Below are 19,858 nucleotides of genomic sequence, written 5' to 3'. Positions count from 1 at the left end.
AAATAATTGTAGAAAGTTCGAGATTACATGTTGTTACGCAAGCGCTGATATATTGTGATGTATGTCATTGATGGAATATGTGTGTTGAAGTTATGCAGTTTGCATAATGTATCGACTATTACAATATTTATTTGTACGCTTCTCACTGATGAATTTTCTTGTGTGTGTTTGTGCTGTATTTCTGTCACGTAGGTTTGACTATCCATTAAATCAGGTTCTACCTACCATTTTTCTCAAACTTTAAATTTCCTGTACCATGTCAGGAATGTGGCAGTTGTTATCAAATAGTTTGTTTCTATATATTTTAGCGTTGTTTTTTTTTTTACACTTAAGTGTTTCCTTTTTTTCCCTCCTGTAGTTGATAGACGACAATGGGTGGACAAAACAAACAGACATATTAGGTAAAAATGTCAAAAATAGAGGTACAACAGTCAGCATAGTGTTACTATCTTTACCACTTTAGAAACAAACAAACAATAACAAAGTCTTATAAAGACATATTACATAAGCAAAACTGAAAGAACACAAAATGACTATAGAACAATAACACAATGGCGGGATGTAAAAGTGCCAAGCAACGCCACACCTAAAGGATATTTCCAAAATGGACTAAACAGTAAAGGTTGCTAATTTGTAAACACAAATAAATGAAGACTTCAACACGTAAATATATTTATGTACGTGGCGGAAGAATTTTATCGTATGATAATTCTATTAATATAACAATAGAATTGTTACAGGTTTTATGAACCCGAGTGTATTTAAGTACGGTGGACTCGGTTTGAAATTATCGATAAGGGCATTGATCATTCGCATGTACACACTTAGTTTTTGTTAGCTATACTTTAGCACATATATATTCGAAAACAGTATTAAATACTTTTTGTAACATTTTTTGTTGTTTTTTTTTGTAGATTGTTGAGGCAACCTTTTTTAGTTTATTTAAACAGAGGACTTATTCTGTGATGTGGACTGTATTTACACAATGACAAACCTTTGTAATTTGTTATCATTTGATAAAAATGTATTGCTTTATTTGATATTATATAAAAAAAAATGGTCATCGTGCCTGACAAGTTCTAAAACTAGTGTTTTAGTTTTTTATATTATGAATTAGATAAGAAACAGATTGGGCCGAGGTATATAGAAATTATATAGTCTAGTATATAAATAATTTATGTTCGTTTGAACGAAGAGAATTTAGAAAATAAGTATGATGATAAACAAACTCAGTACCTAGAATCTATATTTTAAGACACTCATGTAATCATATGTGAAGTTGATACGGCATATTTATCAACAAGGTCTTCTTATCTTCCGATGCACTTTTTAGATAAAAGACGAGACGATCTTTGACATAATCCTGGTTCATCAACTTTCTGTACAGAAATGTATATCGCATATGCAGGTGAATTTGGTATATTGCAAATAAGGTGGAAACATCACCATTTACAGAATGGGAAATTAATAATAGGAAAAGAAAATCGAGAGATTCCCGTGTAAAACTGAAATATATGAATAAAGGAAAGGATCATCATAACCGTTATATTTGATTTGTGCAAAGCTCCATTTTGTAAACGTCGGAAGTATTTTAAAAAAAGTGGTTTATCGGTATCATACATTTGCCAGGATTTGTTTGGATTTATCTGGCTTGTGCTTAATCAATTTTCTGGATTTTTATATAACTGTAGTCGGAATTTCTTCTTTCAGTTTTCTAATTGAGTCATTTGACTTGGTCTTCTGTGTTTTGAATTACAATAATTTATGAATTGCATGATACGTTTTCTCCGGTTTAACACTAAAAAAAAACCAGAACAACCAAATTTTGATGCATAGAAAAGAAACTTCGTAATGCGTACCAATGCCCCTGTTTCTATGAATATTCAACGGAACAAAGGATCAATACCAACAATCGTCACCATTGAGAGCAACAACCTTCTAGAGTCAAATGCCTGCAATTTGAAATAATGTAGAAATTGAATTAATTGAGTGAAAAAATAGGTTTGTAACTGAAAACAGTGAAACAGATTGCTATATTCATGATATCAATTAATTCATATGCAGATTTCCGAAAGAAATTATTTACTTTTCATTTGTATGTATAATTCAATTATATTTAAATAAAGGAAATTACAACGTATGTTACATGTTTACAGAGAAAAGAGGTGCCTCTATACCACTGACAAGTTGTGATCAGTATTTCTGTACTGACATGATTTAACAAACTTTTCTAAAATTGTATATATACGTAATTATTTAGAAACTAAGGTTTCAACTCCCTCAGGCAAAGTTGACTTTAGATGAATTTGGCTATGTATTCTAGTTATTTTTTTTCATATAGCTCTTCAACGGTTTCGGTACTTTTACATCTTCAGATTTCAAATGTTTGGCTTTGAGCGTTCCTGGTGAAGGTAAATCCAGAAAAGCGCTTCGGACGCATAGACTTATTAAACGTGTTGTTTTCAATTTGTTAACTGTTGTTTAATAAACCGTTATTTATATTTAATGATAATTTAGTATCAATGTTGAACCATACTTACTTTTTCTTCACATTGAATTGTTAAGTGCGTACTTCGACATGTATTTGCACTTTTAGGGCAAAAAAAATTATAGTCAACATTATCTTGACTTGAAGAAGAACTTATCGCGTTGCAATTAATTTTAAGATCTTGACACAATAAGCAAAATTTGGCAAAATGGGTTACCGATGTATAAATCTCATAAGGAAAATACAATTCAAGGTCACAGGTAATAAGCAAGGTCACAATCAATAATCAAGGTCACAAGCAATAATCGAGGTCACAAACAATAATTGAGTAAAAAGCAAACTGAACCATCAAAGCCTCGATACCAGGAATCAGCAACCATTAGAATGAACAGTCAGTCAAAATGCCACAATCGGGAATTGGACTCAACGGATAGAATTACAGATTAGCGGACTTCTAAAAATCAAGACAGCAAAAATATTTTATCAGTCAACCAATTTGTGATGTGATCGTAAATTCATGTAGTACTAATATCCACATAACTCTGTTGTATCAAGTTTGTACAAAAAAAGCAACCATGTTAATGAAGTCCTACAAAGTTGCAAGAGACTTAAGTATAAACATTGAAATATCTATAAACACCATCCAATGGGGAAGAAGGTATGTAACTGCTGGGAAATTGAAAGTTGACAATAAGAGTGTTTAAATAATCCCTTTTGACAAACATTTTAGTTTAAAATCTTTAAGCAATGTCAAGATCGATCAAGATGCGAAACCATTAAGGTTCGGTAGTATCCTTAATCTCAAGTTTCTTTTGATATATGCGATGCAGGCATATTTATACATCTGAAAGTGAAATTAAGAATCCTGGAAAATGCCTTTTCTTTTTGTCTTTGAAAATGTTTTGCTTTATACAAGAAGCACTGAAAACATGATAAAAATAAGGACACAGCTCATAATATAAACTACAATTAACAACCGTCAACAAAACACAACATCGATAGATGATCATTGAACATTATAATTAGATTTCAGAAAATAAACCAGAAAGGAACTTTATATTATGAGAGGGTTATTATATCCAGCTTCTCTGTATACATGTAACTACCGTGTTCCCTGTAACAAACAAAATTATAAATATGAGTCAGATTCGGTGGTGACTCTTGAACAAACAGCAGAGTACCGAACTGGTACTTAATAAATATGGGTGTGGCAAAGATTTAATGTAGTAGCCAACCTGGTCATTAAGGGGGGTTGTTTATCTTTCTAAATTATTATTTTTACACTACAGTCGAACCCAGTGAGTAAGTATCGTCTTTCAAGGAGCAATTTTTTTTCCGAACTTTCATATACCTCATATGCAATGATACGTGGAGTCATAAAAATTGCTTTACTTTAGGATTAGTACAAACATTTAAACTTAATCATTTGACAGGGCCAGAAACACCTATGTTCATAAAATGTTCGTTGAGAGTCGATAAAGATAGTCAATTATGTAAAAAATGTGAAAAGTGTATAATCATTATCAATAAAAATGACTAAATTATAATCTTGATAATGACTCATAGAAATCGACAACTTAAATCTATGATTTTAGTTTGCAAACGCTAACATCGGATAAACGTTATTGTGTTAAATACAAGCTTACAGCAACTAATTCGAAAATTATTTCCTGTTAAGATTTTTCTGTTGACAAAACAATTTCAATGATGAAGTAATTTGATTTATATTAATACTTTTAAAACATTTGTTTGATTTCTATTTATTACAAGGTTTGTTTCATGTCAAATAATGATTAAACTGTACTATATGATACCTGAAAAGTATAATAGCAGTGTTGAATGGATGGGGTTTTATCGTCACAAAAAAACTCTTTTGTTTTTCAAAGTTTCATATATGAAATCGTCCAAAAATTCTTCGCCTCTCTCCGCTTGCCAGTTTATTTAATTGTCAATGAATATGTCCGTTTAAACAAAATGGATCCGCTGCTGAAAGGTATAGTTTATCCCATAAAACAAATGTTTAAAGTTAAAGATGAAAGACATCAAAATTATAATTTCTTTATTTCATTAGGTTTACTATGCATGTTTTAGCCCAGCAATTATTCAATTTGTTGTAAAAAGATTGACCAATAAGTTCTTTAGGAATACTCCTTTTGGTTAAATGAAAATTCTGCTGAAGGATCTTTCCTCCATTAGGATATCACCACCCAATATGTATTACTGCATCAGATGAGCATTACTACATGTAGTGCCTCTTCAGTGATCATGGTAACCAAAAGATTTTGAAAGTACAAAAAGTACCACAAACGTTTAAGTGCTGGAAAATCTTGAACAAAGAACCAAAACAGAAAGTCATAAGGTAACCAGCCCTTTGCATGCGGGAGATAATACCTTAATTTGAAATTATTTCGAAATTTTTAAAACAGCATGTCTATCTTACGAACCTGTAATTACACTTGTTATGATATTGTAATTATTGTATTTATTTATGTTGGCCTAATTTGTGTTGTATGGCCTGATAGTGTTTACAGAATAATCTTAGAACTGTGCAGTTTGGAAATCACTGGAACAATTACAGAATGATTGGAACTTTCCAGAATGATCCTAATAAAAGATGCGTTACATAAACTTTTACATTTTACTAGAAACTTCTGTTGTAACTTTCTAGGATGTTCCATTATAGACTGTTCTGGAATCTTCCATGACATATATGTATATACAGACACTAAAGTTAAACACACTCTTGGACTTAGACTTAGACATCGATAGACATTAATATTCATAGCATTTGGATTGACACTTTTATTCTACAAACAACATCGTACTGGATTGTGATCTTAGTAGTGAACATAATATTCAGATTGGATTCCTAGAAGATTTCCGAATACAGATAAAGATAAAAGATTGGACTCATATTTTGACAGTTAAGTTGACAGTAATATTTGTGTAATACTTCTTGCAAACTTTTGTATAATAAATATTGTTAAATTTTACTATTGATTTGTGTCTTTTGTTGGCTACAATTTAAAGGCGATTTCTGGCCGTAACACACTTGATATCAACAGTTCACCATCAGTAATTTTGGCCTAGTTGTTGTTATAGAATTAATGATATCCTTTTTATTGCACAAGATGAGCATTCCGACATTTTAATGTTCGTCTCTGATTGTCGAACCCGACATATTTAACAGTCAAAACGATACGAACGAGGAAAATTGTCAACACTCAAGGTTCTACATCCTGAGTATACATATAATTACATACAGGTAATAGGTGTAGCTGGAAATAAAACCAGTTTTGATCCATCATATTTTTTGCATTGTTATCCATTTATTTGATATGTTTAAGGTGGTACCTAACACTACAGGGAGATAACTCTGTAAAGTCATCTAAACGTTTTAGTTACGTTGTGTTGTAAAAGGAATATTAAGCTTCTCAATGATCAAAATTGGTGTTTAAACTGCTATATAACCAGTGTTATTTTTCTGACAAAACGGTTGGTTCAAAATTTTTGAAATTTTTATATTTTTGTTAAAGGGTCAAAGTACTTTGATTAAATTTAATGAAAATTAAACGAGCCGAATTAATTTTAGTGAAAGTGTTGGGTACCACCTTAAGCTTTTGATTTTCACAAATGATAAGGGACTTTCCGTTTTGAATTTTCAGTTCAGTATTGTTGAAGTTTTACTTTTTCGCGTGCAAAGGCGATATTTTTCCTAGATTGCTTATGGCGTCTGTACAATTAATCAGGTGGGATAATATTGATCATTTTTCGAGAACATTGTATATTAATACATATAGTTGAAATTGGGTTTTGAAAAACTTTCAGTAACTGCAAGAACCTGGGTAAGTTGTTTTTGTGCTGAATACCGATCTGATTATGCAAGTCCTTTCAAAAAAAAAATACAGATTGTACTCTTGGGAATGTTGTTCCAGATTGGGGGATTTGCTTACTCATATGACTGTGACTGACTTAAGCCAGGAGTCTGTACTCAATGGTCGTCATATGTATGTCTGTCTGAACTGTTTTAAAAGGACGTTTGTAATCACTTATAAATTAGTTCAGTGTCATCGAGTGGCGTCTTATATCTTAACATATGGTATGAATTTTACCTATTAATATACATCCAATAGTGAAATTCTTTAGCTTAGTTTTCAATTTGGTTTAGTCTGATATATAGTTTGCAATCATAAAAGATTTTCCTTATTTTCAAGTTTCGATATAAAGATATGAAGTGTGATTATAGGTCAATGAAACTAAAATGAATCTTGGAAAGCGTATATATTTCGATATATGTATCTTTTAACCAGGTTATATGCGTGTATTTTACATAGAACCTGACATAAAAACATGACAGGTAATCAGTATCATTGAGAATGTAGACCCATTAATCAGTGAAGCTAAACATGTGATCAATGAAGCAAACCCAGTGATCAATGAAGCTGAACATGTGATCAGGAAAGCAAACTAGAGGCTCTAAAGAGCCTGTGTCGCTCACCTTGGTCTATGTACATATTAAACAAAGGACACAGATAAGATTAATGACAAAATTGTGTTTTAATGATGGTGATGTGTTTGTAGATCTTATTTTACTGAACATTCTTGTTGCTATCTATAATAAACTTGGCCAAGTAGTAACAGTGGAATATATTTAGTAAAAATTTATAAAATTGTTGAAAATTGACTATAAAGGTCAATAAATCCTTAAGAGGTCATCTGACCATTTCGGTCATGTTGCTTATTTGTAGATCGCACTTTGCTGGACCTTATTGCTGTTTACAGTTTATCTCTATCTATAATAATATTCAAGATAATAACCAAAAACGACAAAATTTTCTAAAAATTACCGATTGAGGGGCAGCAACCTAACAACGGGTTGTCTGATTCATCTAAAAATTTCAGGGTAGATAGATCTTGATCTAATAAACAATTTACCACTTGTCAGATTTGCTCTAAGGCAGCAACCATTTGATTTTCTGGGGGGGCTATGGTTTTTTTTGGAAAAAAAAGTTTGTTTCCAGTTTTTGGAGAAAAAAATAATTTGTTTTTGATTCTGAGAAAAAAAAATTGTTTGTTTCACCCTCAGCTGCCACTAAATGTAATGCTAAAATTGAAAGAAAAAAATTGCTTTCGACTTGTCGTGAAAAAAATAGATTGTTTTTCGCCGCAGGCGAAAAAAAAAATTTGTCCAGAAAAACAAAACCATAGCCCCCCCCCAGAAAATCAAATGGTTGCTGCCTAAATGCTTTTATCCCTATGTTCTATTTTTAGCCATGTCGGCCATCTTAGTGGGTTGACCTGGTCACAGGACACATTTTTTAAACGAGATAACCCAATGATGATTTGGGCCAGGTGGGCTAAAAAGGTAATCAGTGACTTATTATTGTAGGATAATGCTATGCTCGCCTAGATGCATTCTTACACTAAGTGAAATCACTGTGTGAACCTTAAAATCTCAGATCAGAACAAGGACACACAAACTTAAAGATTTCACTACCAATGGTTGGACGTTTTCTCCTAGCACGTCAACATTTTCCACCATTAAAACCTGACCACCATAGAATAGCCAGTAGTGCTGACCGTGGTGTAAAAGACCAAATAATCATTCAAAACTAGCGATTAAAGTGTGATTAAAAGTTAAATGCATTTTTGGTTTGATGTGCACTGTAAACATCTGGATGTCTTCATGTCATTCTTAACTGAGTTGGACAGAGGATTCTTTGTTGCATAGATGTTCAAAACTATACACTACCCATGAGGATAATAATACAAAAAACAATGATTGCATTTAATAAATGACTACATTCCATAAACATGTAACATTTTACAAATGTGTACTTTATTTTGAATGTAAACTAACAAAAACACAGAATTTTAAAATTACAATTATATGAAAAAAAACAAGAGAAAGAAGTTTGAACTATTTTCTTCTGCATAACATTTACTTTAATACCTTTTACAGCTTTAAAAGTTACTCATCAGCAGTGTAATAGGAGGATTTTGGCAGGTATTCAATTCAAATATCAGCTTAAGACAATCTGCATAGACAAATTGATTTCTTAATTATTTTAATATACCTTCATTTTAGCAACAAATTTTGCTTAGGTTGATGGTAGAAATAACAGACACTTGATGGTATTAGTATCAGAAGATTGATAGTAGAAATAGCAGATGGTGGACATTAATCAGACCATATAGTATTACTGGGCTGTACTGGAGACTCATGGCCACAATGTGAGCCTGCAGTGTATTATGTGGGTGACAAGAAGCATTTTAATTAACATGATTACCAATTGTTTGTTATCTTAAAGTGTTTTCAATTAATTCATTATTCCCTGTATATGAAAAACTTTTCATCAGCATTTTGAAGCCAAATATTAATTTATTCACCATATTTTATTTGTCTTAGCTATGACATGCATAACTATTACATAAATAATGGAGAATGTGTACATAGGACACTGACAATGCCCCGGTTTGCATATTACATTATGAAAAGGCATAACTCAAAAAAAGTAAGAGAGGCATTCGCAAATTCGTACTTGATCTGTATTTTGTGGTTATAAGCATTGTGTATAAGTTTCATAACATTTGGTTGAGGCAAACTACTGTTAGAAAGCAGAAACGCATATACAGACCGACAGACACATAAAGGTAAACTAAATGCCCCCTCCTCTGTGGCAGGGCATAAAAATTTCAAAAGAATTTCTTAAAATGCTGTCTTGTACCAAATCAGGAAAAATGGTCCTTGTTATATTATAGTTCGTTTCTGAGCGTGTTTCATTTTAATGTTGTGTTTCTGTTGTTGTAGTTCTGCTCTTATATTTGATGTGTTTCTCTCAGTTTTAGTTTGTAAGGCAGCAACCATTTGATTTTCTGGGGGGGGGCTATGGTTTTTTTTTCTGGACAAATTTTGTTTTCCGCCTGCGGCGAAAAACAATCTATTTTTTACGCGACAAGTCGAAAACAACTTTTTTCTTTCAATTTTAGCATTACATATAGTGGCAGCTGAGGGTGAAACAAACAATTTTTTTTTCTCAGAATCAAAAACAAATTATTTTTTTCTCCAAATACTGGAAACAAACTTTTTTTTCCAAAAAAAACCATAGCCCCCCCCCCCAGAAAATCTAATGGTTGCTGCCTAACCTGGGTTTGTTTTTTTCTCAATCAATTGATGAATTTCTCGGTATACTACTGTTGCCCTTATCTACAACCGTTCCTTCAATCATAGAATTTAAGTATAATGAACATGATAAGTAAATATTCCAATGAAGTCTGTTTTATATTTATCTATCACTTTATTGTTTGAAATAAAGTGATATATCACTTCTTTGTTACTCAACCAGTTCAATAGTAAAATGTTTGAGATTTTAAAGGTCTTCCAAAAAATTTCATTCAATTTTACATGTTTTGTACATACTTCCATATCTATAGTAAATAGTTATCAAAGGTACCAGGATTATAATCTAGTATGCCAGACGCGCGTTTCGTCTATATAAGACTCATCAGTGATGCTCATATCAAAATATTTATAAAGCCAAACAAGTACAAAGTTGAAGAGCATTGAGGATCCAAAATTCCAAAAAGTTGTGCCAAATAGGGCTAAGGTAATCTATGCCTGGGATAAGAAAATCCTTAGTTTTTCGAAAAACTCAAAAGTTTTGTAGACAGGAAATTCATACAAATGACCACATTATTGATATTCATGTCAAAACCGAAGTGTTGACTACTGGGCTGGTGATACCCTCGGGGACGAAACGTCCATTAGCATTGGCATTGACCCAGTGGTGTAAATAGTTATCAAAGGTACCAGGATTATAATTTAGTAAGCAATACTATGTAGTTGAATCATTAAATAGTGTAGGTACATAAGGGGGTAAAAAACTCCTAAACAAGAAATACGACAAACTGCTACTTTAGTTTTAAGTCTTATTTCTACACATAATTTCTTGGGGAAAAAAGCATCGAGGCAACATCAGCTACACCTGCAGGCAAAACACACACTTTTAAAAGACAGAATCTTTTCATGTTCCAAACTCCTATTACCGGATATATCTTTTATAGTACTGGGTGTATTGTTTCCACACAAAATTCCTTGAAAAAAGCAGTGAGACAAAACTACAACATGTAGTTACACAGGCAGGCAAAACACACCCTTCTACAAGGATCTTTCCATGCTCCAAACTCCTTTTATAACTCTTACAGTAGTGGGGTGTTGATTGTACATTCTAATCATTTTTGAAGAGTGTGGCCATGCTTAACATCACTGGAATAAGTTCATGTCTGCCGCGTTCTAATCGTTTTTGAAGAGGGTGGCCATGCTTAACATCACTGGAATAAGTTCATGTCTGCCGCGTTTTAATAAAATGTTACACTGTTTACTGTAATTCACTGTTCCATTAATTCCGTTAGCTGCTACAGAAAAACCTTTACTTTCAAAGAAATCATCACCAACTTTCAATGAAGTTAACGTGACCTAAAATTATAAATCATAGATTGAAAGCATTTCATTTGTACTAATTCATGACAACTCATTTTTTTTATTTTTAATATTTAGTCAAGTCTGCTATTTAAGCAAATTAATAGGGAATGTGTCCATGATGCCCCCACTTGTATATCTAATAAAGCTAAAAATAGACATAAATGAAGAATAATAAAAGTTATGCTATGTAAATTTCTTACTGAGCGGATTTTATTATTAATAAGTATTGGGTATAAGTTTTATAACATTTGCTTGAGGCAAAATTAAGTAAGAGAACTGAAACGAAAAATTCAGCAATTTTTCCATTTATAAAGGGGCACAACTCTACAATGGTGTCGGTGATCCCACCAAAATTCAAACTTGATCTGTATTTTGTGGTAATTAGCATTGTGAAAAAGTTTCATAACAAATGATTGAGGCAAACTTAAGTTAGAGAAAGGAAACGAAAACTGTTGTGTAAGGGACATAACTCAAGAACAGTTAACGTGACACCAACAAAATTATAACTTGATCTGTATTTTGTGGTAATACATATTATGATAAGGATTCATAACATTTAGTTGAGGCAAACTAAAGTAAGAGAAAGGAAACGAAAAATTCAGCAATTTTTCCATTTATAAAGAAACTCCAGAACGGTTAATAAAGTGAAGTCACCAAAATTCAAACTTGAAAATCTGTGTTTTGTAGTAATAAGCATAGTGTATAAGTTTCATGTCATTTGGTTGATCCAAACTAAAGTTATAGAACAAAACCAACTTTGGGAGGTACCTATGTACGGATGCAGACAGACTAGGGTTAAACGCCCTTTGCTACGGTGGGGGCATAAAAATGATCTAACACATAAGTACATAACATATAATTAGTTTGAAACCATCTATGAAAATAACATAAAATTGAGATGTAACAATTAAATAGAGACAATAACTAGAGGATAATCTAGGACTGTACTTTTGATTATTTGATTATTTTGTTTTAAAAAAAATCAATGATTGTATTATTATACTGGCAAAACATTTGTGATTATGTGATTACTTGGACACCCGCATGAGGGCCTCATAGATGATCCCATTACCTTTGTTCCTTGAACAATAAACCCAAACACTCCATTGTTTCCCAAAGCTGATGATGACTGTGTCACTGCCAACATATCTCCAATGTGTTGACCTTTAACATTACTAGCAATATGATCAGCAACTTGTGCCAAATCGTCTGACGCATGTCTCAAATTACTGGTTCTGTCTTTCTTTTTATCTTTACAGTATTGCTTTACCTTGACAGAAAAAAAGATGTCAATCATTAAAACATTATGAGGTGAAATCAACATCATGACCTGAAACCTGGTGATTCATTATTATTCATTGAATAGACAAATCAAAAAAAATCATGGACTTAAATCAAGGGTAAATGTATATGTGAACAACAAATTTAAGCATAAAACGAAGTACAACTTTTTCTTAGACTTGTATGCACACTTTGGCAAAACCAGGAAATTAAATATCCATGAAAATGGACAACCAAGTAAATAAATGAATCCATAGTTGTATATACATGTATTAGATTTAAGGAATAACAGTACTGTAGTTGAAGAGTTGCCACCGTCAATTGTAGATTTGACGGTCGCAAATGCAGTTTTACTGGCGACGCGTAGCGGAGACAGTAAAACGGAGGTTTGCGACCGTCAAATTAAAATTGACGGTGGCAACTCTTCAACTACAGTACTGTTATTCCGATTCTAATGCATTACAGAAAGAAAAAGTACGATAAAACTTTAAAAAAAGTCTAAATTAGATAAATAGAAAAAAATCCGCGAAACTTCATGAATTAATTTGGCACAAAGAAGTCATTGCTAAACGTGACGTCATACAAATGAAAACTTACAAACTGGAGGTTATCACGTTACCCGTACGCTTCAAATTCGGATAAAATATCAATAAAACGGCGAATTTGAGGTAGGTGTTGTTTTATTTTTCGATTATATAGAAGTAATCGAACATTTGTTGATTCATCAATTCAAAATGGCGGGTCCCTCCTTAGTTACGTCTGGTCAACTGTGGATTTGACGGCAACTTTTAGCCAATGAAAAAAATTGTTACATCCAAATTGCATTAGAATGATTAATTGATGGTTATTATCATTATTTCAGCACAGTTGGCTATTTTACCCAGGCCAGTAATGGGCTATATTACCCAGGCCAGTAATGGAGGAAGACTTCTTGTAAAGAGAACCTCACACCAATTTTTGTTTATTTTCTTGCTTGTCACAAGAGTACAAAATATTGGCGAAAAAAGATAATCTGTTTCCAGTCTGATACATTCACCATACACCTCACATGAGTTGTCTCCCATAGACCTAGGACTATACATTGATTAAGGGATACATTCACCATACACCTCACATGAGTTGTCTCCCATAGACCTAGGACTATACTTTGATTAAGAAATGTAATTTCTCAAGGTCACTGTAGCTTCCTAGGTAGAAACCCAGTTGAAATAGAACAAAAGAATAGAAGTTCTTTTTTAGAGAAGGCTATAACTGCTTACTGTAATGTTTGCTACAGTAACCAAAATTTTAAAAGTTAATAGAAACAAATAAAACGACAATTTTCTTCTCAATTACGAAGTGTTTTATTTCAAAAACTCCATTTGCATAAGTTTTCAATTTATCTATTACAAAGTAGTGCAGAATAATTAGCTATCAAGTCAACGACATGGGTATCTATCAAGTTGGATGTAGAAAATACATAGTCTCAGATTTTTTTTTTTAATTACCACAGACAGAGAACATATCAATCTATTTGTTCAGTAATTTTCGTGTCTGCCTTTCCATTATGTGACTCAGGAAAAAAATCCCAAAAATGGGTAACAATTGTATCGAAAAGAGAAAATTGAGTGCACCTTTCTTTGTTAGGGCGTGTTTGAGGTGTATATTTTGTCTTTAAAATGTACAAAGCAAGAGTATTTAATATGTCATCTCGCTTCAGATTCTATCATTTTATATATTAAAGCTACAGGTTGACTTTATAACAAAAAAAAATAACAGTACGAAAAGATGAAATATATGGGTCAAGTGAAATACCTATCTTATGAATCACAAAAACAGAGTAGGTGTGTTCGAATAGCTATTTTTTTTACTAAAAGAACTTGAAGACAGTCTTTTAAGTTGGATGATGAAAATGCATATCTTCTAAAAAATATTTTTTGTTTGTGTGTGATAACTAGGCTTTATAATCTTCAACCACTGAAAATTTTTAGTCTGCCCTTCCAAAAAAAATTTAATTAGAATTTTTTTAAATGTTTAAGAATTTTCAAAATTCCAACTTACAACCAATCAGACAATAGTTTAAGTTGAATCAATGCAAACAAGATCATTAACTGATGCTCATTAGCTAGTTGATACATTTTTCTTTTAAAATACAACCAACATATAAGGATCTTAATGGTGCTACATGTATGTGGATAAATTTATTGGTTTTCAAGAGCAAAATTGGCAGGGCGTCATCCCTACAATGGCTTCCATTTCTACGATTGTGAAAATGAACTGGCGTAATAGGGAGATAATTTTGACAAAGTAGAATCCTGACTGTTCCAAAATAACTTACGTGATTTGGTGTGTGACTAGATATTCTATTTCCTTTGAATACTGTAAATTCAAAACTGCATGTATTGCAATTATAACCCTGTTGCATTTTTTGCAATAACAAAATCATTGCAATAATTTCTACTTACCTTGGCAACAACAAACACAGATGATTCTAGTCTAGCAGCATCACAAGACTCAGACTCTGTAAACTTATATATTATTGCATCAGGTTCTGAAATAAACTCTCTCTCTCCTATTGTAAAATAGTGTTCTGTTTTTGTAGTATCACTGTAAAGTAAGGAAAATGACTTTTAAATTTCAACAAAATAACAAGGTAAAATTGTCATTCTATAAACCAATAACATTGCGAATGGAATTGAGGAATATGTCAAAATGAATAAAATACTGTTTAGGGTTCTCACTGAGGCTAGTTCATGAGCCCTGTACTCGTAAAGATTTGTTTTAACCAATTATTTTCAAAACTGATGAGTAAACATATGCATCAAGATTATCAAATGTGACACATCAACTGCACACATTTATATACATGTACATATATATATATGGGAAAAAAAACATCATTTATAACAAAAGTTGTTTTAATTCCATTGCTCTACTTTGTCATGGCGACTGAAATAATACATTATTTTATTTTAGACTTACTTAATTTAGCCCTTTTAACCATTTTGGATTCAAGCATCGATCGATGATGGGTCTTTTATAGACAAAATGCGCATCTGGTATTTACATGTACATGTAAAATGAGTATTTATATAGCCATGAAATTTTATTTTCTCACTATTGGACTTGCCACGGACAAAAATGACAAGTCCTTGCACTGCTCTTTCAAAATCCTCATGAGAACACTGCAGTCTTTTTTTATTTTCAGCTATACATGCAGCTTAACAACACAAATTTTATGCAAAACACTTTAACATAGAATTGAGAATGGAAACAGGGAACATATAGATATAGGAAGATGTGGTATGAGTGCCAATGAGACAACTCTCTATCCAAGTCACAATTTATAAAAGTAAACCATTACAGGTCAAGGTACGGTATTCAACACTGAGGCTAAAACAGAACAGCAAGCTATAAAGGGCCCCAAAAATTACTAATGTAAAACCATTCAAACCTAAAAACCAATGGTCTAATCTATATAGACTATTAACTGCCTGCACCATATCCTTCATACATCCCGTCATACTTTGAACCACACAATTATTTTATTAATTATTATAATTACTTTTACTGTTAAATCTGTTTTCTGTTATATCTACTTAACGTGACTCTGCATTTATGTATGCCGTCATACTTTGAACGACAAAATTATTTTTATGTCTACCTGTGCGAATTTCAAACGTGCAATTTTACACCAGTACTGAAAACCTTCTATCCTTTATGGGTAGACTTTTCATAGATAAATTAAGTCGTATAAGAAAAACAAAATGAGTATGTTAAATTTGATGTATGCCTTTTTGTGCCTCTTCATTACATTTGTTGTTTTTATAGTGATATTAAGATGATAACACAATATTGACTGCTGTACCCCTATTTTTGACATTTTTTACTCTTTGAGTATGTTTGTTTTGTTCATGCATCGTTGACAATGTAATGGAATTTGATACGACTGTCATACAAGTGAGAGGTTTAGCTAGCTATAAAACCAGGTTCAATCCACCATTTTCTACATTAGAGAATGCCTGTACCAAGTCAGGAATATGACAGTTGTTATCCATTCGTTTGATGTGTTTGGACTTTTGATTTTGCCTTTTGATTTTTGATTTTCCTTTTTGAATTTTCCTCGGAGTTCAGTATTTTTGTGTTTTTACTTTTTTCAGTATGTATCAAATGTCTATACCAAAATAAACAAATCCAAAGTATATATACTGCATTGATATTACATTTTTTGGGGTGGTTTGTTTAAATATTTGTGATAAAAAAAGGTCCATACATTCACGACAATGCATCATGATGCATTATTTCCATACAATATTTTATTAACACTTTTAAAACATGTACATGAAAAGCAAATACTTACTAAATCTTTAAATGAAAAATTCTAACAAAAGCTGTGAATAAATCTAGAAACATCTTTTCTGTCACTGGATCACCATTATGGCTGTGGTTCATCATAAAGAGCAACTGGTCATAAAATAATTTCAGTCCATAAAAAATGCTGAAAGAAAGACAATCATCAGGTTCATAGTTTAGAGATAATTATATAAATGGAAACACAATGAAAGAGCAAAAAATAGCCAAAGACCACCAATGGATCTTCAACACAGCACAAAATATCCTGCATAGGTATTACATGTAACTGACATGGATGCTTACATGTGAACTTGTAAACGGTGAATGTACTATTGTGGACTTTGTACGACGTGTTGGCTACAAATACTCTGCCAGAACTGACTTATGAACTTATTGAAGATATATCTGATTCGAACATACCTTTTCATATATATTTTAATGATGAATCTTCCTTGCATGTTATGATGACCCTTAACTTGATAAATATTTATTTTTTATTATGGCTTTGCTTTCGGACAACAGGTTAATTAATTATTTGCGGAAAAGTAATAATTGATTTTTTTTCCGGAATAGTTACTTTTTTTTCGGAAAAGTAAGATATTTATTTGCGGAAACGCAAACTTTTTTTTCCGGAAAAGTAATGCCAATTTGCGGAAACGTAAAACACCGAATATAAACATGATTATCAGATCTATCTATACAAATAGGAATTGTAAGTTACATACTGTACAGTACTTTATGTGATTTGTCAACAGGGCCGTTACCTACCTATGAATATTTTTTTTGAAGTAATAAAATGAAATATGTACAGGAAGAACTTGAATTTATATTATATACTTGACACAAGTTTACAGTTTTAACAGTGTTATCTAGATACGTGATATATCTGTCATTTTTCAGATTAATTTTGATCGAAAGTTAACCGTTTCAGTATAGTTTTATTTATTTTTCGTGTGGCTGTCTGTCTGTTATTCAGTATATATTCGTACGAGAACACATATGAAACTTTGCTTTCGACAATTTTGAATAAAACTTACTGACTATTCACATTCATTTAGGGGCCCAATTAAGCAGAGGAAGTTCCCTTCGTATTGTGAATCTTTAATGATATCGGAAATTCGTTACCGGCTGAATCAGCTGTTGAATCGTTTTTTTAACGTCAACCGATCGTACGAGAACATCGTGGTCAATGCCTTAGTTGTTAAACACTCCCATTCATTGTAGCAGGGACTTTCTATACTAAGTATATACTTAGAATAGAAAGTCCCTGGTTGTAGTTATATACATGTCTGTTCAGCTTACAACGATATTAAAATTCAAGGTCCTCGATAAAAAAAAAATATCTTGCGTTCTATGATCTTGCTTTATATGTTTTTTTAAAACTTACCAGTTTTATATTTAAAAAAATTATCTTTAAATACAGATAATAATTGTTTGCATAAAAATTGCTTCCAGGATCCAGCAATACTGATGTGTTTCTTAAAGTAAGGAAATCGAAGGGAACGGGTTATTTTTAGACATTTTATTGTGAGAACAAAATTGGTTGTCACAATTTATTTAACGTTAATAATTATAGGTCAAAGGACTTCCATCAAGACGAAGCCTTGGCTTACCCCGAACAGCAATCTCAGGCTCAGACAGCTTGTTTTTGCATAAAGATTGCTTCCAGGTTCAAGCAATACTGATGTTTCTAAAAGTAAAGAAATTGAAGGAATACAGGTTATTTTTAGCCATTTTAACGAGAAGAAAAAATCGGCGGGGGGGGGGGGGGTCTGTGCCCCGCAACCCCCCTCTCTTGGGCCTCAATCGTCGATCCCCAAACCCCTGCCTCTCCTAAATTCGAACCCTAGTTACGGCCCAGGTCAAACAATGTCATATATAGGGAAGAAGACTCAACTTATACAAAAAAAAATGTATACACTTGAATTTGCAAGTGTTACAAAAGAAAATTAAGGCAAGCACTTTATATTTATTTTATTAACAATCTTTAAGACACACAAACTGTCACCATGGTCAATAATATTTATATTTTCGATTACATAGTAGATATTGACATGCAGAAATGATCATGATGACAGAACCCATTGAAGATTTAAAGTTTGGATATATGACACCGTTTCAAAAAGGTTTTGTCGATTCAAATATATATGATCATGTGCATACACTTACCAACGACACATTTCCAGCACAATAACTTTCTTCTCTTTACTTTTTCGATTAAACCATTCACATAAATATAATGATGAATTCTCAAATTGACAATCAAGTTCTTGAACCTTTTTCAAGGCATGGCCAATATTAATCTGATTGATATATTCACAATCCAAGTCATCCCAACAATTAAGAACGTACTCAAAGCATTCAATTCTTAATTTGAAAGAATCGTCAAATTTTGCTAGTTGCTTTTCAATTATTTGCTTTTGTTGATTAGCAATGTTGCTTGTGTTTATTTCATCTTGACCAGTGATGTCAACAATGAACGTTGGTGCCACTGGTGGATCAGGATCTTTGATAAGGTTCGGAAATTGTTCCAAAATACAATTACAGAACTTAGAATCCTGTTTTATCTTTAAATATTCTTTCATGAAGTGTGAATACAGATCTAAATATTCCCTATAAGTTACATGTATGTGCAAACGATTAGAGATCAGTTCTGCATTCCATTCGTTTGTTTTTGATGGAATATCCCCATCACCTATGACACTGGTGTTACTGTTTGATGTTGAGGACAGTTCTTCAAAATCGTCATTTGACACAGGACGCTTCCTTTTACCAAGAGCAGACTTTTGCGTCATTTTCGAACAGACAGATGAGCTAGAAGATGGATCGTCATTGTTTTGAGACATTTTTGTTTATGTATAGGAAAATAAAAGCTAAGGGACCGAAACGTATGTGATTGTGTTAGTGGCGATGCCGCCCGTTTCGGCACACCGTCGTTTCGGTCACACTGGCAGTTCGGCCGTATTTTGTAAAGTCGTTTCGGACCATGGTTTTAAGATCTATTAATTTTCAAAAAGTGAGGAAAATACCTAGAATCAGATATTAATAAACCTAAGAAACAGATGGATAATATATTTTAATCATACATTTTTCATTTGACAAATGTGTGAATCACATGATTTATGAATGTTTAGACGTTACGCACGGTAATGCTTTCGGATTAAAATTACGTAATTATATGATTTAAGAACATCAACCATTTGCCTATACAAAATAAAATCACCAACATCCATATATCTACAGAAAGGCCCGGACATGTTTTTCTTATTTTAAGC

General features: G+C 32.2%; 1 protein-coding gene across 1 annotated transcript; it reads right to left on the bottom strand.

Annotated features, from left to right (window-relative positions):
• Positions 1-10,403: 10,403 nt before the first annotated feature.
• On the bottom strand, positions 10,404-19,485 carry LOC139527196 (uncharacterized). The gene is made up of 5 exons (XM_071322519.1): positions 18,753-19,485; positions 16,591-16,728; positions 14,696-14,837; positions 12,043-12,240; positions 10,404-10,964 (listed from the first exon to the last, which is right to left on the bottom strand). Exons 1-5 carry the CDS (start codon positions 19,427-19,429, stop codon positions 10,782-10,784), a joined length of 1,338 nt encoding a protein of 445 aa, XP_071178620.1. The 5' UTR covers positions 19,430-19,485; the 3' UTR covers positions 10,404-10,781.
• Between the last annotated feature and the right edge of the window lie 373 nt (positions 19,486-19,858).

Source organism: Mytilus edulis, chromosome 6, assembly GCF_963676685.1.
Source record: "Mytilus edulis chromosome 6, xbMytEdul2.2, whole genome shotgun sequence".
Classification (NCBI taxonomy): Eukaryota; Metazoa; Mollusca; class Bivalvia; order Mytilida; family Mytilidae; genus Mytilus; species Mytilus edulis.
The sequence above is the reverse complement of the archived record's forward strand: the minus strand, read 5'-3'. Positions and strand labels throughout refer to the sequence as shown.